The sequence below is a fragment of the Muntiacus reevesi genome, chromosome 18 (genome assembly GCF_963930625.1).
Source record: "Muntiacus reevesi chromosome 18, mMunRee1.1, whole genome shotgun sequence".
In the NCBI taxonomy this organism is placed as follows: Eukaryota; Metazoa; Chordata; class Mammalia; order Artiodactyla; family Cervidae; genus Muntiacus; species Muntiacus reevesi.
In genome coordinates, this window is record NC_089266.1 from 36,475,132 (window position 1) to 36,495,792 (window position 20,661).

The following is a 20,661-nucleotide window of genomic DNA, read 5'->3' on the forward strand; positions in this document are numbered from 1 at the left end:
GGCTCCAGGTGCAGGGAGATGTTCAGCCCGGCAGAGATAATCTGCTAGCGGAAGGTACTTAGGGCTGAGAGGTGGGGATTTGCCCTTCTGGGCGGGGTGTGAAGAAGAGGAATGAGGTGGGGCCACTGCTGGTAGCCTGGGTTCTGCCCCAGCCTCTGCTTCTAGCAGTGAGGCAGGGATCCTGCCTGACATCCACCGGTACTGCCTCAGCTTCCGTTCTGTCCCCCGACCCCAAGAAGGAGGGAAAACAGCTGGAGCTTTCTTAAAGAAAACAGGGGCTCAAGAGTGAGCAGGAGAGAGGCCACAGGCCAGGAGGAAAGGACAGGGGGCCAGAGACGCCCTATGCCCTGCCTGAACCTGGGACCCTATCTCAGACTCTTGGTCTCTGGAGCCCAGGCCGGGGCCTTGCAGCCTTTGCCGTCCTACTTCCCCCTTCCCTATCACCCTCTCCTCCCCGAGATCTGCCCACCAGAGGGTGTAACTTAGTGGCCAGAGGGGAGGGCAGGCAGGTCTCTGGCCGGTGTGCTGTTCTTAGTCACTCAGTCATGTCTGACTCTTTGCGACCCTATGGACTGTAGCCCGCCAGGCTCCTCTGTCCATGGGGATTCTCCAGGCAAGAATACTGATGTGGACTGCCATTTCCTCCTCCAGGGGATCTTCCCAACCCAGGAATCGAACCCAGATCTCCCGCATAGCAGGCGGGTTCTTTACCTTCTGAGCCACCAGGCTTGGGAGAGCCCTAAAAGGGAAGGGGGCCAGGATTGGAGGAAGCTGAGGCATCCCCACCAGCCCCACTCCTGTCTCCTCTACAAGGTCTGGCTGGGGGCAGTGGGCTCTCTCATCCCGTTGGGAAGTTCTCAGCCCCGAGCCCTGGAACCCGGACAGAGCTTATTCCCCGCCTTTAGGGTTTAAAGGTGAGAAATGATGTGAAGACATGGTGTTTGGCGCCACCTTGTGGTCAACTTAAGTTCTCATGCTCTGGCTCCCTGAGACCTTGAGTGAGGGTGAGAGGACCCAGAACAGCAAAAAGCTTTCTCTTCTTGACCAGAGGCTGACAGGTTACAGGAAGAAGGGACTCGGGATTCTGCCACAGGGAGAGATGAGAACATGGCACTAGGAGCCCAAGAGCCGCGTTCAGAGGGTTGATTCTCTTATTCTCTGACCATGTGGCCTTGGGTATCGCCCTTCCTGTCTCCTTTTTTCCCAAGTGGGAAAATCAACCTCTCCCACCTCCCTCTCTATGAAATTAAGAAGCATCCCTCTAGAGAATGAGTGGGACCCAAAAAACCAGCACCCCTAAAAGTTTTGACTGCCGTGAGAAACCACTGGCTTACAGGAGGCCAAACCTGGGCCAGCCTGGGGCAGCCCAACCACCCCTGCAGGACCCATCCCTGAGTGCTCAGAACCTCCCCCTCCTCCCGTGGGTCCAGCTCCATCCTTCTCTAGGGGCAGGAGGTAAGGTGGGGTGGGGGTAAGGCAGTGGCCCTTCTTTTAGTTCCATTCTTTCTGCAGCTACACAGCAACCTAAAGCAGTCCGCCTGCAAAGGAGGTAAGATGGGTATTTAGAAGGCAAAACTACAAAGGAAAATCAAGGAGATTTTACCGTAAAAGTCAAGGGAGAGAGGACAGAGAGCGGGGCAGGGCGTGGCTTCTGGGGCCTCAGCTGCGATGCTTCTTCACCCAGCCAATGGTTACGTGGGGGTGGGGTTTAGAAGTATTCTTGCTACTGGGCTTTACGTTTTAGGCATTTTCTGTCCCTGATATCATTCACAACAGGAGAAAAAGTTCTAACTGGGTCTTGCACTGCTCACTCTCTCCCTCTGTTTCAGCTGTTTTGCAGAGAGTCAAAAGGCATACATGAGGATCTCCCCATTGTCCAATGGCGGGGACTCCACACTTCCACTTCAGGGGGCGCAAGTTTGATCCCTTGAGAAACTAAGAGCATGCCTGCCAAGCAACACAGTCGGAAAAAAAGGCACACACTGTTGGCTACAAGACCTAGGGGTCCAACTCACAGATTTGGCCCATGGTTGGTCAGACTAGGGGATGCGAGGGGAAGGGGTTGTTGAAGCTGATGCCAGAGGTTTCCGTTTCACTGCTGAAAAGGAAGAGATGCTCAGGCCATAGCCTCTAGATGGACCTTAGTCACTGCTTGGCCGCCAAACTAACTTCCAAGTGGGCTTCATAAAAACAGAACTCTAACAATCCCAGTTCCCTCTGAAACTTCAGCAAAGGCTTCCTACTGCCATCGGGATAAATTCTAAGCTCCTTCCCCAGCCAATGGGATCCTGCCAGATCTGCAGCTTGCCACCTAGCCCCTAGCCTCTCCATCTTGCTTGACCTTCCTCTGCTCCTGGAACTTGGTGGTACTCTGGCCTCCTGAAATAGACCCCTCTGTTGGAAAACCTCTTCCATTTTGCCCCCCTAACTCCTCAACTAAAACATCATATGCTAAGGGAAAACTGCCCCAACCCCAATTCCTTTTATAACTTCTCATCATCCCCTAGCATCTCACATTTATGACATTTAGCAGTTTAACATCTGCTTCTTCCAACACACTGGCAGTTCCAGGAGGTCAAGTTTACTGGAGAAAGTTTTCTGTTGGACAGGGAGCCCTCAGGGCAAGGCAAGGCTGGAGTTCCTTCTCTTCCTCCAACCTCCTCCCCAAGGGTCATGGATGGAGCTGGACCTAGAAAACCTCAGGCTGGGACCACGGACTGGCTTTTACTTCTTGCAGGGAGGACCAAGAGCCCCTGCACCCACCACTCCTTTCCTGGGAGCCTGCTCCTCTCCGTACATCTTCCTTCCCACTTCTACGCTCCACCCTCCTCGAAAGGCAATGAGAGAGGCTCCTCATTCAGAAGAAATTGTTTCTTCCTTTTCTCGTTGCCATGGAGACTGCTCTGCTTCACCTGCCCTGTCAGTCACGGAGCTGAGGGAGGGGGACCAAAAGTTCCAAGCAGGAAGGGCCTCTGGGGCATCATTGCCTCCATCCTGACACTTGATGAGGCCATGGAATCCAAGGTTAGGAATTCAGGTTTCAGAGTCAGATCTCCAGGATTTAAGTTGCAGCCCCACTGTCTGTTCCATCTTGGGCAAAACACATCACCTGTCAGAATCTCAGTTTTGTCATGTATAATGGGAATAAAAATAGCTCCTACTTCATAGTGTTGCTGTGAGGATTAAGGAAGAATAAGAAAAGGAAATGCACTTAGCACACACATGTAAGGGCTCGACGTATATAAGCTATTGTATCAATGCCCGTGATGTACGTGCCAGGCATTGGGACAGGCAGACAGGCGTGGATGGACAATGGTGAAAGATAATCCAATTTGAGAGGTTTTGTTTCCAAGTGCGTCATCTTCCCTGAGTCTTTCCCACACATTCAACTTAGTTTCCAGAAAAATAATAACTCTTTCTTTTCCCTTTCATCTTTCACTGGAAGATGACATGAATGAAAGTTGCTAATTACAATAACAAATTCAACAAGCATACCAGAAATGTGGGAACAAACACTTCAGATGCTTAGGAAACAACTCAACTGGGGAAGAAGTTGAGCATGCAAAACAGATCAGGGTTTTTCATACCACAGCTCAGAACTCTTAGTGAGCCTCTGAAAAATGAACACAGCAAGTTGTCACCAGCATTTTTAAAAAATGAAATACTGAATAGAAGTTATGTCAAAGCACCTCACACATTGTCAAATATTGTTTCAAGAAGCTTTTGTTTCCGTTACACATAGATGTGTGTACTAGGGGGTCTCACCTGGGTCCTGGGCCCCCCAAACATGATGTTCTTTGTGCAAGAAGATCCCTGCCCCCAAATACACACATACACACACACACACACGTATGTTCTTTGCTTGGTGAACTCATTCCGTAGGTCTCAGCTTTAAGTGACATAGTTTTTGTGTCATAATTCTCTTTGATGAATTGAAGATTGGTTATTTGACTCATCCATGTCCATCTCTCCCTCACACACCAGGTCTGAGCTAGTTCACCAAGTTAGTTCACCTGTTTCATTCACCTTTGTGGATCATTGTCAGCACAGAGCTTAATCTATCAGACACAAGTAAATGGAAGGACAGGTGAGGGGAATGAGGAAGGAGAAAGGGGGGTTGAGAGACACCAGCGTGACCTTGTTGGAGCATGTTGGTTTAAGGTGCCCACAGCACCCAGGAGAAGGAGAAGGGGAGCCAGGTGCTGGGTGGATACAACTGTGGGGAGAGGTGCAGGCTGAGGACAGGCCATGTGCTATGCTGGAGAGGTTCATGAACCCTGGTCCCAGGGTGACAGAGTTTGAATCCTTACTGCATATAAATGGGAAAATTGAGGTCCCTCTTGACCTCCCCACACCTCCATTTCCTCATCTAGTCCTAGGCTGCAGGAAGGGGCTCTGGAATCCCTCCTGTAAAGTGCTGGGGACATTAGTGCCTGGTGCACACTGCCTGCGTGCGTGTGCTCAGCCGTGTCCAAGTCTGTGCTGTGCTTAGCCGCTCAGTCGTGTCCCACTCTTGCGACCCCATAAACTATAGCCTGCCAGGCTCTTCTGTCCATGGGATTCTCCAGGCAAGAACACTGGAGTGGGTTGCCATTTCCTTCTCCAGTCCAACTCTTTGGGACCCCATAGACTGTAGCCCTCCAGGCTGCTCTGTCCATGAAATTTTCTAGGCAAGAATACTGGAGTGGTTTGCCATTCCCTTCTCCAGGGGATCTTCCCGACCCAGGGATCGAACCCATGTCTCCCTCCTCTCCTGCACTGACAGGCAGATTCTCTGGCCAGGTGCATAGTAAGTGACTCCTTTGGATCGGTCTCCTCCCATGGGGAGAGCCCCTTTACCAGGGTGTGAGGGAGATGACCCAGAGGTGAAGAACAGGGTTAAGGACTGACCTTCAAGGGACCCATAAGTTGAAACTCGGGAATGGGGGGTGTGCGTATGGGGCGGGGGCTAGGTTCCAGGTGAGCAGGGGAGTGAGGAAGGCAGTGGGGAAACGGAATAGGGGCTACTTTGAGGGGGAGGGGACTTTCTAAATGGTGAATTTTTTAGCTTGGAAGCTAAAGGGAAGGAGGGAGGCACTCAGCTGGATAAAGGGGATGATCAGCGGGACAGGGTTGGGGGGAGTACTTGGAATGGGGGTAGGGGCTGGGGGTGCACGCAGTCTGTCCCCTCTTCCAGGATGGGTTTTCCGTGCGGGTGGCAAGGTTGGGGAACTGAAGGGCAGTCTCAGGAAGGCAGAAGGTCACAAGGGAAGTTTGAAGCAAAATTTCCACAGCAACCCAAGGCTCCGAGTTGCCAGCCCAGGCTCTTTCTGACAAAACCACTGAGACCTTCAGGCAGGACGGGAGGGACCCTTAGGAGCCGGGGACCCCGCCTCGCCCCGCCCAGTCAGGCCAGCCAGAACCCTTTATAAGTTAAGGATGGGGTCCAGTGGCCCGAGACCGACCGTCAGTAGGTGGCGCCGGGGCTGAGCCGGCGCGGGCTACGGATTCTGCAGGAAACTCGGCCGGGACCCGCAGATACAAAGGGTCCTCTAGGCGTGGCTCCCTGCCCATCGGGCCTCCAGAGGATGAATGAGGATGGCTGGGCCAATCCGAGAGCAGGATTCACAGCCGCTGGCGCAGGGGCCAATCGGATCCCTGGCGTGGCCGCGAGGCGGGGACAGAGCCAATCAGCTGTGAGGACAGGACCAGGGGGGCGGATCCGCGCGGTGTTTCAAATCGACTGGATGGGCGAGGAGCGGCTGTGCTCGTCGTCTGGTCAGCCTTGGGAGCTGTTGGGTGAGTGCGGGCCGAGGCGTGATGGGGCTCTGTTCAGAAGGGACGGGAGCAGGTGGGATGGGGGACCTCTAGTTAGGACGGGCACGGCATGCGGAGCTTCTGGGTATAGCCGGGTGGACATCGGGATGTCTGGTCAGCCCACCGCCGCGCACCGGGTCAGGGCGAGCTCGTGAAAGAGTCCCTAGACCAGCCTTAGGCCAAGTGCTGAGGCTCGGCGACGGCCGGCGGGTCCTGACTGCCTCCCTCCCAGCCTGAGGCAGATAACGGAAAGTAGGCTGGGATGAAAAGACAGTTGATTCAGACACTTACAGCAAGGGACTTGCTGGCCGGCCTTGTCCAGACTCTGCCCTCTCCCAGGCCTCGCTGACCTCACTTCTAGGAAGAATTCCTCCTTCCTGCACCCACGATTGACAAGCGCCCCACCCCATGGGCCCCAGGACGGGAATCTCTTCCCTGGTACCCAGTGTCTCGCTGGATCCTGGGAGTGGGATGGGGGAATACCTTGCTGATCTCCCATTGATCTCCTCCCCAGGTTCTGTGGGAACAGAACAGACTCTTGGCCAGTCAGATGGCTTCTCGGTGGCCAGCCGTAGGGGTTTCCCTGCGTCGGAGTTCTCTTCAGAACCAGGAGCGGTTGGAGGAGAGCGAGGCCCTGCAGCCTGTGGCCAGCCACCCGGACACCTCCAGCGGGGCCCTGGGCTCCCTGTGCAGACAGTTCCAGAGGCGGCTGCCCCTGAGAGCAGTCAGCCTCAACCTCGGGGTGGGCCACTCCTGGAAACGCCTGGAAACCCCAGAGCCAGGGCAGCAGGGCCTCCAGGCTGCAGCTCGCTCAGCTAAGAGCACCTTGGGTGCCATGTCCCAGGTAATGCCGACCATGTCCAGGTATGGATGGAGGGCTTCCTTGATGCCGAATAATGACTGCCCCCAAAGAGCCCCTGAGAATATAGACTCTGTGAAGACAGGGTTCTTGATTTATTACTGTGTCCCCAGCTCTCTAAGCAATTCCTGGTACACACTAGTGCGTGCCTGCTAAGTCGCTTCAGTCGTGTCTGACTCTTTGTTACGCTATGGACTGTAGCCCACCAGACTCCTCTGTCCATGGGATTATCTAGGCAAGAATACCAGAATGGGTTGCCATGCCCTCCTCCAGGGGACCTTCACAATCCAGGGATCGAGCCCACATCTCTTATCTCTTCTGCACTGGCAGGTGGTTTCTTTACCACTAGCGCCATCTGGGAAGCCCATGGCACACAGTAGGTGCTCAACAAATAGCTGAATGAATGAATGAAAACAGTGTTGTGGAGGAAACAGAACATCATGAGACAAGATGATAGAGCTATACTGTGATAGGAAATTGCATGCAAAGGACTAATTGTGAGGGAACACCAAAAACAAGCTTAGTCAGTGAAGGCTTCCCAGAGGAGGTGACTCCATGGAATTCGCCCAGGAAAGGGGAGGTATGAGTAGGTGTGAGGAGTGTACAAGACAGGTGAAATAGTCCAGACCCACGGTTGAGGGAGAGCAAGATGCTGAAGAGAACTGGCAGGAACTTAGTCTGGGTATGGCTGGAGGACAGAGAGAAAGGCAGGGCTTGAGAAGGTAGGGCGTGTGCCAAACATGTTTAGAATTATTTCACTGTCTCCTCGGGGTAGGTCTGGTCTCCCCCAGGCCTCCCCTTTGAGTCTGGGTCAATCTGTTCAGAAAGAGGGTTTGGATTTAGACCAATGCAGGCTGGGTCCCTGCCATGGACCTGTGGCCTCATGGATTCATTTGCATCCCTCACCCTGAGCCTAAAGGCTGCCTGGATCTGTAGGACCAGCTGGTGGGCTGAGGGGTTAAGGGATGCCCTGAGGAACCAGGCTGGCTTGTCCAACCACTCCTGGCTTGTCCACATTGACTTTTCCATGTACCGGTCACAGAAGATCCAGGAGTCCTGCCAAAGTGGCACCAAGTGGCTGGTGGAAACCCAGGTGAAAGCCAGGAGGAGGAAGAGAGGGGCCCAGAAGGGCAGTAGCCCCCCAGCTCGCAGTCTGAGCCAGAGGAGCACCAGGTTATCTGTGGCCGCCCCTGCCCTCTCAACCCTGGATCCCTGGAAGAAAGAGTACCACCACCTCTCTGCCCAGATGGGCCCCCATGCCCACCCTTGGCGACGGTCCAGGAGGGAGGCTGCCTTTCGGAGCCCCTACTCCTCGGCAGAGCGCCTCTGCTCCCCTAGGTAAGTGGGGTAGTGCCTGCCCCTCAAATACTAACTGGTCCCTGGGGGCTGCTGAGCCCCTCCAGGACACCCTGAGCTGAGCCATATCCATGCTCTGGCTCAGCTCTGCACCCCACTATGGGGGACCTGGGGAGGTCCTTCTGGGCCTGAGTTTCCCCACCTGCCAAAGGAAGAAGTGAGCTTAACTCTGAGAGTATCGCAGTCACCCAAGCTCCACCAAAAGTTTTTGAAGCCACCTGGCGGGGCAGGGGGTGGAGGCTCACCTATCTGCAGGACCATCTACCCTTGACAGTGGCCTCCAGCTGCTCTCTGTCATCTGCTCCAAGCCTCTCTGATGACGCTTTCTGGAATGGGGGTCTGGGGTGATCAGTTCCCAGTCCACACTGGTCATCTCTGGGGCCTGTACACCAGGTCCCAGTCCTGGGTTAGAATAGGTTCCTGCCACAGGTTTCCAGCTAGTGACTGATACGCGTGGCTTTTCCTTCTATCCAGCGAGTCTGACAGTGACCTGGAGCCTGTGGGGGCAGGAATCCGGCATCTCCAGAAGGTGTCCCAAGAGCTAGATGAGGCCATCGTAGCAGAGGACAGGTGAGCCAGCTTACCATGCTTCAAAGGACATGGCCAGGAAGGTCCCCTGCGAGCCAGGCCACTTTTTCAGGCAGGTCTCTTATTCAGACTCTGCCCTGCTGTGTGAGTCTAACCATCTCTCTCCCTCTCTGAACCTCTGCCACATGCCTTGGTCTCCTCCTTGATCAAATACTTAGGTTGGAGTGGTAGTTAAGGACACATCTGGATGGATGTGGCCCCCTGGGCCTTGGGCCCCAACATGTGTCCATCACATGTGACCAGGTACCTGATTCCTGAAAGATCCACCCTTCCACCACTCACTCTCCATGGTTCCTCTCCATCATGCCCACTCTGGAACTGGGGAAAGCAATGTGGCTGCTGTGAAATGCCTGGTCTGGCTGCTTAGGACCCTGTCCTGGGGCAGCACTTGGGTCTGGAGCTGCCCTAACTGGGGTCATACATACATGGCTATGATAGGCTCTGAGGTGGGTCCCTGCTGGCGCTGACTACGTGCCAAGCGGGAATTTTACCAGCCACACTGCCAGGTCTGGTCTTGTCTAGCCTGGGTGGGGAGGGTCCCTCAGAGCCTGCAGCACCCAGGACAGACAGCAGCACCTGTCCCCACTGCTTTCCCACCTCTAGTGGCGACATGACTGTTTCTCTCATCCGAGACTGAGGACAGCGCCCTTCAGGTAATGCCCTCCTTCCAAGCCTCTTTCTCAGTGTCTTTCTTCTCCTTCCCCCTCCTCCTCCTTCTTCTCTTCCTCCATGAGCTCATAGGCATATCTGGAGGCATGTTAAGGAGCTGAGTCTTTGCTGGAAAAAGATGCAGAGTGGATGGGCCCTGCAGAGCCGAAAGCATGCAAATCCTCTGATCTGCTGGGAGCCAGGGCTGTGGCTGAGCCCATCACTGATGGAGCACACATGGGGGGCGCCCCCAATAGCCACAACCACCTTCCAGAATCTCATTTGGGGGGGCAGTCTCTGGTGTTCCCACTTCCCCTGGGGTGTGAAGGAGCTCTGTCTTGCAGGAAGCAAGCCATGGCTGACCACCATGCCCTCACACCCAGGATCCACACCTCCCGGGAGTTCCTGGAGGACCCAGGAGCTGGTGGTGCCCCTGAGCTGCCACAAACAAGGACGTGACTCACAAGGCCCCAGGCGGGGGCTGCTTGGGGGCCCCTGCTCTCCTGCTTCAGCCACCTCCCGGCCCGCCAGGGACCACCGGTCACAGCCTGCAAGCAACTCAGGGAGATCTCGGAGGGGTGGGGGGAACCATTCATTCTACTTCCCTTTGGGGCTTAGGAACTCAACCCACATATGAGCTTTACATTTGCATCGTTTGCAACATGAAGTGCAGATGGCAGGTAATATTTGAGAGCTTCAGCTATGTATCCAGGAGTGGGGTCTACAAAGAGTCAGACCATATTATCACCAGTGCAGGGGCTCTTGAGAACCCAGATGTAGCCCTACATCCCAGGCAAGAATCCCAGAAGGAGGGATGGGAGAGGTTTCCAGACCCCAAGATCCTGGGTCCACAGGGACCCATTCTCATTCTCAGTACAGGGCACTGTGAGCATAGAGGGCACACACTATTCAATAGTGATTTCTGCCCTTTGTAAATTATTTAAGAAATCTGTCATTTTATTAGAAAGAAGCCAGTGCATGACTTTCCTGGGTAACACTGCTTTTTCATAATAAAGACTCTTTCTGTAGTTGGCATCTGTTTGTTATCACCCACCCCGACTCTGAGCCAGCCTGCCCCCAGATCAGGGAGAACACAAGCAATGGGAACGTTCTCTCAGCTTGGTTCAGAGCAAAGCATGTTTTAAAGGCAAATAAGGTTTTTATTTAAGTGACAACATTTGAGAGTTAAAAACCAGCTCACATCAAAATCAAGACCAGTTGTAAAAATCTTTTTAACTTCATAGTGCTGTTTTTGTCTTGTTAGAAATCTCGTATTTTACATTTTCTTTTCTAACGGATTTTTGTACAAGGCAGCCATGAGAAATAGAATAAACCTTTTTCACCACAGAACCATCCACCACAAATAATACTGCGAGTTACACACTTAGGAACAGTCAGACAGACAAGATCAGACGGGCTGCCATCGCCGAGTTAACACACACAAGGACAGCGGGGTCCGAGGGTAGGAGTCCCCACCAGCCCGCCGCCCTACTGTCCCACCCCTCCTTGATGTCACCTGCCTCTCCTTGTGTGATGAGGGTGGGGGACAAACTCTTGATTTTTTTTTTTTCCAATCACCCTGTTGGTTTCTCAGCCAGGAGTCAAGGACCCAGGCCATGCCTCCCTGTTTGAACTGAACCCTACTTAGGATTTTTAAGAAAGTTGCCCCATGCCCGGGGTCAGGGGAAGGGGAGGGGACGTTTCTTTTGGTTGAGCCAAAAGAGAATAGGTTTCCAGAGCACTTGGCACCCCAACCCCCCGGGGATTCTGCAGGAAGGTTGGTCATTTAAGGCGGGGTCAAGTTGAGGCTCCGCAGGCAAGGCACCCCTCCCGGGCGGAGCTGCACCTGGGCTGGGTGGGTGAGTGTCCCTGCAAAACCGGCACCACCTCGGGACCCATTTCCACATGCCTCGGGGTCCGGCTTCCATTGAAACAGTGGTGCCATGTTTTGTCGGCAGGGTACTTCCAGGGCGTGGGTCTGGGCTCCAAAGTGGTAAAAGTACAGTTTAAAAACCATGAGATCCAGCCTCCCCTCTTTCCTAGAGCCCACCCCCAGTAATGTCTGGAATAACTGGGATTCAAAACTGTTTATTTTCTGTAGCCCAGCATCCAGACTGGAGGGCCATTTATCCAAATGCATGAAAGAGTCCAACTTTTTTTTTTTCAATGTATCTGTTGCGGAGCCTAAGAGAGGAGTTGAGATCTTTAGAAAAATGCCATGAGGTTGGAAGAGCAGGCCCTAGCTACAGATGCACCCTGAACCCCCAACAGGGCGAAGGTAGGGAAAGGCGGCAGGCAGGCCATCTATCGGGATAGCCCCCCAGGACTAGGAAGAACAAACATGCCACACAAGAAACAAGGAGCTTTGGTCAGGCGGGAAGATCTGTTTTCCAGCCCTGGGAGCAGGCACACCAGGAGCCGGAAGGATTCTCTAGAAAACAGCCAGAGTGGGGGTCACAGAACTACTCCGGGAGAGGCGGCGGCAGCCCCTCCAGAGAACACAGGTTGGTTCTTTGTTTCTCTCCAACTCAACTGGATGGACAAAAATCAAACAAACCACTAGCAGAGAAAGTGCATGTTGGTTACAGAGTTGCCATGAAAGCAGTACTGAGACGAATCTGATCACTATACAGAACCCCACGTACACACATTCACACACACCAACTGCAGCTCCCAAAGCACTGTGTTCAGAATACCTCATTGTACACCTTCCACATCAAGGTGCAAGTTGTCAGAGCCCCACACTGGAGCTCTGGAAGGGAAGGGCTGTGGGCCCTCCTGCTGGGGCTCACGTCCCAGCTCTGACCCCCACAACCACAGAACCCTGCTCCCCCAGACTCCAAATTCTTCAGGGTCCCAGCCTCTCTTGCTCCCAGGCTGGGTTCTCAGGAAAAAAAAGGGGTAGAGGTACTCTTACTGGAGGAGAAGTATCTCACGCTAATTATTTCATCACTTGAGAGTAACACATCAGTGGCTTCTGCAAAAAGGAGATGGATTTCAGAGAAGCAGACCATGTCTGTGTGAGTTTAATTCGGGGCCTATTTTGGAAAGGAGGGGAGAGATTGGCTTTGGGGTGACTATGCCATAGGAGCTGGTGCCCAATGGAGAGCCAAGAAGGATGAAATGTTAAAGGAAGGATGGGCCCGTCGTGAACCACCAGAAGGCAGAACCAGAGAAGAAGCTGGGGGTGATCACCCTTCCTCGACAGACTTGCCAGCAGCTCTGGGTTTGGGTGCAGATGCAGCACTGGAAGTGGAGCTGGAGAAGACAGTTCTCGCAGGGCAGGAGTGAGGGCTGGGAGCCCGGACCCCTCCAGCCCCAGAGGGGCGTCGAGTGTGCCAGGTGATTCACAACAGCAGGTCCAGTTGCCCCCACCAGCAGCCGCCACCGGGGGGACCCTGGCCACATGAGAGCTGCGAGAGGTAGACAGCAGAAGCAACAGTGAGCGACACAGGTGCCTGCTGGGCATACAGACGTCTGGGCCCTGGGGCAGCCCAGCCCCCGACACAGAGCCCGGCCGAAAGAGCTGGACCAGCCTCAGCGGCAGCCTGCAGGGACTGAGAGGCGGCCCGGGAAGCACCCCACATGGGCAGGCGTGGGTCTGGGCCAGGGAGCAGGAGAAGTGCAGGAGACCAATGCCCTGGCCAGGGGCTCAGCAGCAGGAAGGCCTGGGCAGAATTGGAGGGAACCCCAGGAGACCCAAGCCCTGCCAACCTCAAGGGACGACCCAAGAGGAGGTTATAGGCATTAAACCAAGCTGAGTGGCTGGGGGAAGGGCAGAGAACACAACAGTTTGAGCCAAAATTACATGAACCCCCGGAGCTCTGGGACCTCAGCTGTCTACCTTCCAAGAGCCAAAGGGAGAAATCACTCTGAGCCGAGCTGGGGAGGAGGAGCCAGGCCAGGGCCTGCTGGGAGATGTCTCTGTTCCTGGGACATCAAGTTTGGGCATCAGTGCAAAGCAAACCTCTCCACAGAGCAGGGACTCCCCTTCCCAGCAACCCCCGCAGAGGGGCTTCCTTGGAAGTGGTGGGGCAATGGCCCCCAGAGCCCCCCTCTCAGTCTGCGGGGAGGGTATAGATCACTGGGCACTCTGAAGGGCTCTTAGGCCTGAAATGCCACAGAGGGCAGAAGTGCAGGGCAGCCTAGGAGTCAAAAACGCCCCACGATCTCAGCAGGGGAGACCCCTCCAATTACAGAAGGAAGGCAGGGCCCAGCGAGGCAAGCAACAGGCTCAAGGGTTCCCGGCCAGCCCAGCCAGGCCAGAGCCCAGGGCCTCAGCCTCATGGCAGACGGCACCAGGCAGGACTCTGGAAAGAGGCAGGAGTGTCCTCCAGGGCTCCGGGAGAAAGGCGAGGATACGGAGGACAAGAAAAGGGGGACAATAGACAGCTGCAGGAGGACAGACCGTCAGCACCAGACCCCACCCCCAACCATCTGTGGACAGACAACTCAAACACAGGATGAACCTACCGGACATCCTCTCACTCCCAGAAAGTGGCCCCTTGGCCACAGGAGAGCCAGGCCCAGGATGGTGACCTGGGATGTCGCCGGGGGGCGGGCACAAATGCCACTTGCCCCCCCTCCCCTCACCCCAGCAGGCAACCAAGAAGCTGCACTTGCCAGTGGCTTTTGGTCCCTGATCCGGGGGCGCCTCCCTTTAGGGCCTGCCAACCATCACTGCCGAAGCCTCCGGAACTCAGAGAGAGGGTCGACTTTGTCAAACACTCGGGCTCCGGGCAAGCCTGCCCCCGGGGGGTTACACAGACATCCACCCTGACTGGGGCTTGCGTTGCAGGCCTAAGGGAGCAGCCGCGACTGCATTGAGACCTCTGGATCTCACCCCTTTGCCGCCCAGGGAGCCTCCCCGCCAAGGCTAGGCAGGGTCCCTCCCGCCTCGCTGGTTGGACACTTTGCTGGACAGACACGGGAGGGAAAAAGCAGGAAACAGCCTGTGTCTGCCGGGGACAAGGCAGCCCCTCCCGTCCCCGCAGGCAGCCCTGGTGGGCCCCCCACCCCCTGCTCTGCTGCACCGCCCGGCCCTCAGGGCACCGACTCGAACTTGGGGGGCCCGCGCGCCCAGCTGAGCGCGGGCAGGGGCCGCTCGTGGTCCTTGTCGGACTCGGGCTGGCTCTGGGCCCGCTCGGGCTTGGGGTTGGCGGGCGGGTCGGGCTGCTGCACCGACATGGTCCGGCGCAGGTGGTTGCGCTTCCGCAGGAACTCCGGCTGAGCGTGGAGGCCGAAGCTGCCCTTGCGTAGGATCATGCGCGAGCTGTTCTTTTTGGGGCGCGAGCGGTGGCCGGCCTCCAGCGCCGCCAAGTGCGCCGCGTAGCCCTCGCTCAGGAACTGCGGAGGGGACAGGCGTCAGGTCAGCGGGGGCGGGCGGGGGCGGGCGGGCCCTGGTCCTATCTCCTGCCCCTGCCCTCACCAGCCCCAACAACGCCCCTTCCCTGGAGCTCCCAGCTTCTCCCGGATCCAGGTTGCTCATTACTCTTCGAGGCTCCCTGCCTGGCTTGGCACAACTGAGTGCTTCGGTCTGACCCATGGGTCACACCTGGGATTCCCTGGATTCCTGAAGCTCTGTCATCCTTGTCACTTTCACTAAGGTCCCCCAAAGGTAAGTCTCTCCCCTCCTCCAGCTTCTACCCCAGGAAACTTCATCGATGTTTTCCTGGCCCCCACAGTGGCCCTCCTGGCCAATCCCTTCTGCTGGGCCTGCAGAACCTTGCTACTCAAAGTGTGGGCCGTGGACCAGCAGCATCTGCAGGACCTGGACCCTTGACAGGCAGTCAGGCCCCACCCCAGGTCTAGGAATCTGAATGTGCATTTTAACAAGCTCCCCCGGTCATCCACGTGTAGGTTAGAGTTGAGAAGCCCTGCTCTAACGGTCCCCACTCTGAGGTCCCACCATCTCTGCCCTTCTATCTGATGCTCACTCTCAAGCACCTCCACTCAGCATGGTGCAAAGAGATCATTATCACCTTCCTATCAATCGCCTGCTTCTCAATCCCAGTAACGGTACTACCTGCCTGGTTGCCCAGGGCTTCCCAGGTGGCGCCCGTGGTAAAGAACCCGCCTGCCAGTGCAGGATATGTAAGAGACGTGGGTTTGATCCCTGGGTTGGGAAGATGCCCTGGAGGAGGGCATGGCAACCCACTCCAGTATTCTTGCCTGGAGAATCCCATGGACAGAGGAGCCTGGCGGGCTACAGTCCCTGGGGTCACAAAGAGCTGGACACAACTGAATCAACTTAGCACACATGCACCTAGTCTCCCAGGTCAGAACCAAGCGCCATCCTTAGCGTTCCCTTTCTCCCATCCTGAGAATCTGATCCCTTCGTTACCAAATCCAATCCATCCTGCTTTAGGAGTGCCTCTCAAACCCTTGTCCTTCTCTGCCCTGCTGCCACCCTACCGCTGCTTCCCTCCCCCTCCCCTTCCTCTGATGCCCCCTCCAGCCCCAGCCTGAGGGATCTCTCTAAATCATGAGCAAGACACACAGGCCCTCCGAGATGCACCGCTCCAAGCCCTGCTCCCTCCCGCATCACCCTTAGCCAAGCTGAGTCACTTGCAGTTAGTTCCCAGAATATACACTTGCTCTGCCACCTCCTGACCCTTCATTTTGCTGCTGCCTCTGTCATAAAGGCTCCTCCAACCTCAGACCCTTCACGGACAACTCCTTCCAACTTTCAAAAATCAACCTTGTCCCTGAGTCGGGGTTAGCTGCTCCTCTTTAGGGCCCACAATTCTTTGCACCCCCCTGTCATTCATTATGGCTACTGCCACACTGCACTATCATTATCGGCTAGTTTTTCCATCTCCCAATCTAGACTGGGTGACTTGACATCCAAGTCCACCTACACCCCACACAGGTACCCAGCTGTGTTTGTTGAATGAATGAATGAGCAAATGAAAGAACGAACAGGTGACTGAATGAACAAACAATGGAATAAACCACCTTCTCCCCCTCTCTGCTTTTACTGGCCCCACACCCCCACTTCCACCCACCTGGCACTGGGTTTGGTACTTCTTGGTGGGCCGGCCCACGATGAAGATCTGGGAGGGTGGCAGGCCCAGCACACTGTAGACAGAGATGTCCTTCGTGGAGCCGTAGGCTGCGCTGATTTTGATGAAACACTGAAACACAGGATAGCTGATGCGGGTGGGGGCAGTGCATCTGCCATGAAGGATTCCTAGATGTCCCCCCAGGGAGCACTGGTGGGGGGACCCTTTTTCTGCACACAGTCAGACTCCAGGTCACGGGTCCACCTTGCGTCAGGGGCCACTCCCTGCAGTGGCCTCCCCTTCCTAAACCCCTCTGTTCTCATCCATCAGTGGAGATGGAGGAGATACACACCTCACTGGGCAGTAAAAGGACTGATGAGATGCACGTGAATGTGCTTTGCCAACTGGGCATCCGCTTGGACAATCAGAGGATGTGGGGTAAGGGAGGGGCTCCCCCAAGGTTGAGGGAGGAGGAGGGGCTGAGGAGGAGGGTGGCCAAGGACTCACCCCTCCCCGGACGAAGCCCCTCCCCCGCTGGACACTCACCTCCTGCATCAGGTTGCGCAAGAAGATAGCCTTCTGCCGCAGCGGGTCATGCACCAGCCCGTCGGAGAAGAAGATCATGCCCTGTGGGAAGTTGTGCTGGGACAGCCATGACACCACCCGCTGCTTCTGCATGTCCGGCCGCCCGGTGATGTAGAGGATCATGTAGCCCAGGTCCTGCCAGTGCCTGGCGAGAGTATATTGCAGGTTCCAGCCCCCGCCCCATGCAAGCCACCCACTGCCCAGCAGCCCACACCCCTTGCTTTCCCCCAGACTCCCAAAAAGCTGGAAGAGCTGTTCCAGGGCATGGTAGGGGAAAACAAGGGGAAGCCCGAAATCCACACCCTGAGTTGAGCCCCGTGAGTCCTAACCATCTCCCCCAGATGGCCACAGGTGCCAACTGCATGCCCACAGCCCCGCTGGTTCCCCCACCCCTGCCCTCTCCACTTGGGTCCCCTTCTCCCTGATGCCACTGTCATCACTCAAGTTTCTGGAGCCAGAGACAAGCCACTTGGATTTCTCCCTTTCCCTCCGTCTCCTTGCCAATCAGCGAGCCTTTGATTCTACCAAACAGCATCTTCACTCCACGCTCTCACTTTAACTCCACTTCTGAGCCTCAGCTCAGGACTATTGAACTGGTCCCCAAGAACTCCCAGGACTGGGATCAGTCCACTTTTGGCACGCTGATGACTCAGAGTCCTGGAGGACAGTTTCTTGTGCCCATGACTTATTTTCTTCCAAGGGACTGTGAGTTTCCTCCAACTAGGAGCTCTTTCTGCATCAGTGCCAGAGCCTGGCCCAGAACCAGCCTCGGAAGATCAGAGGGAGGCAGATAGGGAGGGAGGAACTCAAGTGGTACCTCTTCTGTTTTTCTCTTGGCAAAATCCTTTCACACCTCTCTCTGCAGTACAACAGCCCTGGGAGGTTGTTTCCGGCCACACTTCCCACCCTGTCCTAACCTGGCTTCCAACACCCAGTGACCCTGAACTTATCCCTACACACTGTCTGTTCTTCCCTGTCCTCACTTCCTTGGCCTGTCAAACTCAGTCCTGTATTTTCTTCCTTTTGCCTTTCTGTTTGTGCTCATCTTTGTACAGTGGCGTGGATTGAAATATATATGCACCTGTCCTTCAAGGCCTGACTCAAATGCCACCTCTCCCAGGAAGCCCGCTCTGCTTTCTCCGGTCAGCTATAAAAAGTCCAGTCTCTTGATTGGCACTGTATGTTAGCTAGTCTCAAAAGATGGGCCCCCCAGTGAACCATGTGTCCCAGTAGTCACACCTCTATGTGTTCCCTTCCTCTTTGAGACTGGGCTGATCCTGGGATTAGCTTAGAACTAATAGAACAAGTGTAGTAGAAAAGACACTGAATCCCAAGGCTGGGTACTAAGACGGCTTGTAGCTTCCAGCTGGGTATCTGGGAACCACAGTAGGCCAGCTACCGGCAGGGAAGCCCATCACCAGGTACCAAGTCTGGCTAGTCTGAGACCACCCAGGCTGGCCACCTGGAGCAGTCATATGGAGAGAGAAAAAGACAGACCCCAGCCAAGGCACAAGATACATGAGTTCATCACCCATCTTGAACATCTTGAATATCCAGCCCTTAGATGACCCCAGCCTAGACCACAAGCTGACTGTCATTTCTGGAGAGGCCCCCTCTGAGAACCTCCCAGCAGAACCTAATCAATCCATGGAACGATGTCATAGAATAATAAACTACTATCATAACTCACTAAAAATGGAGCCATTTGCTCCATGGCGATTGGTAATCAGAACATAACAATTTTATCCTGATTGGGATCTGAATGCAAGAGACCCGTCCTGATTCACTGCACAGAATGCCGTGACAGTGTTAGGATAAATGGAGAGAGGGAGGCAGGGAGGAACAGAAGGCTGGAAGGTGGTGGAGTTTCTCAAGAACCTTCAGTAAATTACTCCTGCAGGTGAAGTTAGAACTCCTGGCTCCCAGCCCAGAGACTAGTGGAATTCCTAGAGGAAACTAGAAAAACACAGCCCACCTCCCCCACAGCCACTGGTTCCTTCCCCAGAGGATATGTCCTCTGCAGGAAGGAAGCACTCACCGGACAACGTCCACTGCCCCCGGCCGGACCTTGGGGTCACTTCCCATGATGGACACGCTGGCTGCAAAGGAGCCGTCGATGCTGAAGACCACGCACTCCATGCCCCGGGGCAGCACTGTGAGGTAGCTCATCGCGCAGGTCTGGTCGCCCCTGAAAGGTGCCCACCTGGGGGTTAGCTGTGTACTCAGGGTCAGGTGTCAGCCTGAGGCCAACATCAGCCCTTGGCCAGGGTCACAGCTCAATTGGGGCCAGGATGAGAGAGAAACTGGGTGGCACCTCCTGATGCTAAAGCTGTGACCACATCCATTTTCCTGTCTCCCAGCAGACAGGGATGGGGCCCAAGACAGCATCCCAGGACCCCATCTTCTGGACAGACCTGGAAGGGCCATGGAATTGGGTGAAACCACTGTGAGAATGTCCCCTGGATCTGACCTGACGACCATCTTGACGGGGTAGACGCCGACCCCAAGGCGCCGGGGCCTTGGCACGCTGTATGTGATGCGCCCACTGCTGTTGGTGATCTCTGTGTCCAGGTGCACCCAGCGGCCGGAGGACGGCTCTGCCATCACCAGGATGTCCACCTGCAGGTGGCGAGGGGGCCAGGGGACTCGCTGAAAGCCGGGGAGGGGGCTGGACTTGGGAGCTCTCTACCAAGACCGCAGAGCTTGGGGTCCCCGCCTGATGCTAGTTCCTGGCTCCCACCATCCTTTCTCTCTCCATTGCAGCCACACCGGCTTCTCCGAAGCACCCAGTCCATCCCTCACTCCCACTCACCCTCCCTGACCCGGGTGAGCATCTCCCACCTCGTGCAGCCAGCCCCTCCCCGCAGCTCTCGGCCCAGGTGCCGTCTGGTACCCAGGAAAGGAGGGCCCAGCTTCTGTACCTTCTCGCCGGTCAGGGCCACCATGTCGAGGGGCCCGTACATGAACCTCCCCACCAGGACCTGGGGGCCATCTTCAGCAGCAATCACGTCGTTGGCCCGGTGGTTGGCAGTGACATTCTGGAAGGACAGAAACCAGCTCCACCTCTGCAAGGGGACTTGACCTTGGTTTTTCTTTACATCGTCCTCAGGATGGGTTGGAGGGATGGTCCCCTGTGAAATCTTGCCTTTCTTTCTTATTAACCCCATTAAAGTTTCCAAGACGTGTCCCCACAGAACCCCTGAAGAAAACAGACCCTTAAAAACTTCATATCATCTCCAAGGAGTGCTAGACTCCCACAAATGAGCATCCTCTGCTCTTAATGCTCCCCATGGCCTGGAGCTAACAGCCAGTCCTCAGAGCCTGGCATCCTTCTAGAAGGCCAGACTGGAAACTACGAGCCACCGTCGCTTCTTCCTTCCACACCACGGCTCATATCCAGTAGCCATTTACCATCCATCTTCGCTTAGTGGGCGATTTAAATGTCAAGAGTAGGGAGAACAGTGTAGGAAGCCTCGTGTGGCTGGAAACCAGTCACAGCCCTTCTGGCTCCCTTCTTCCTCTGCAGGATCCCCCACCTCACCCCTGACACACTCCAGATTATTCTGGAGCAATTCTGGACATTGCATCATTTGTTTGTAACTATATCCCAGCACCCCCCTCCTTCTTCATGTCTGGTTTCAATTCATTCTGTAGCTCCCAGCCTGGACCACCTACCACTCCCAGCCTGGTTCCAACACCCCAGACCACTGAATTTTTACAAAACTGCCTACATCAGTGTCTCTGCCCACACCCCAGGTACCTCTCACGCGGACTCTGCTAGTAGCATCTTAAAGGAGCCCCTTATTCAAAACACGGCCCCCACGG

The 20,661-nt window shown here is 55.4% G+C and overlaps 2 protein-coding genes across 6 annotated transcripts in view; one reads left to right on the top strand and one right to left on the bottom strand.

Moving 5' to 3' along the window:
• Positions 1-5,646: 5,646 nt before the first annotated feature.
• On the top strand, positions 5,647-10,275 carry PIMREG (PICALM interacting mitotic regulator). Of its 4 annotated transcripts, none has more exons than XM_065910330.1 (6): positions 5,647-5,778; positions 6,311-6,640; positions 7,698-7,993; positions 8,486-8,581; positions 9,203-9,252; positions 9,631-10,275. In XM_065910330.1, the coding sequence occupies exons 2-5, from the start codon at positions 6,347-6,349 to the stop codon at positions 9,234-9,236; spliced, it is 720 nt and encodes a 239-aa protein (XP_065766402.1). In that variant the 5' UTR covers positions 5,647-5,778; positions 6,311-6,346; the 3' UTR covers positions 9,237-9,252; positions 9,631-10,275. The 4 variants fall into 4 exon arrangements, with proteins under 4 accessions (XP_065766402.1, XP_065766404.1, XP_065766401.1 ...); XM_065910332.1 differs by having other exon boundaries at positions 9,592-9,717; XM_065910329.1 differs by lacking the exon at positions 9,203-9,252 and having other exon boundaries at positions 9,592-10,275.
• A 124-nt stretch (positions 10,276-10,399) lies between these two features.
• PITPNM3 (PITPNM family member 3) overlaps positions 10,400-20,661 on the bottom strand; it is a 101,156-nt gene continuing 90,894 nt past the window's right edge. For both annotated transcript variants that reach the window (XM_065910327.1, XM_065910326.1), the window contains exons 15-20: positions 19,758-19,874; positions 19,307-19,455; positions 18,875-19,024; positions 16,798-16,981; positions 16,255-16,383; positions 10,400-14,593 (exon numbers count right to left, since the gene is read on the bottom strand). In XM_065910327.1, the coding sequence (XP_065766399.1) occupies positions 14,291-14,593; positions 16,255-16,383; positions 16,798-16,981; positions 18,875-19,024; positions 19,307-19,455; positions 19,758-19,874 (1,032 nt within the window). In that variant the 3' untranslated portion in view covers positions 10,400-14,290. The remainder of the gene's footprint in view (positions 14,594-16,254; positions 16,384-16,797; positions 16,982-18,874; positions 19,025-19,306; positions 19,456-19,757; positions 19,875-20,661) is intronic.

Excerpts from the sequence above, each read along its gene's own strand:
- PIMREG (XM_065910329.1), top strand. The coding sequence starts at position 6,347 with ATGGCTTCTCGGTGGCCAGCCGTAGGGGTTTCCCTGCGTCGGAGTTCT. Across the intron at positions 6,641-7,697 it reads CCTTGGGTGCCATGTCCCAG|AAGATCCAGGAGTCCTGCCA; the intron begins GTAATGCCGACC and ends TACCGGTCACAG. Across the intron at positions 7,994-8,485 it reads GAGCGCCTCTGCTCCCCTAG|CGAGTCTGACAGTGACCTGG; the intron begins GTAAGTGGGGTA and ends CCTTCTATCCAG.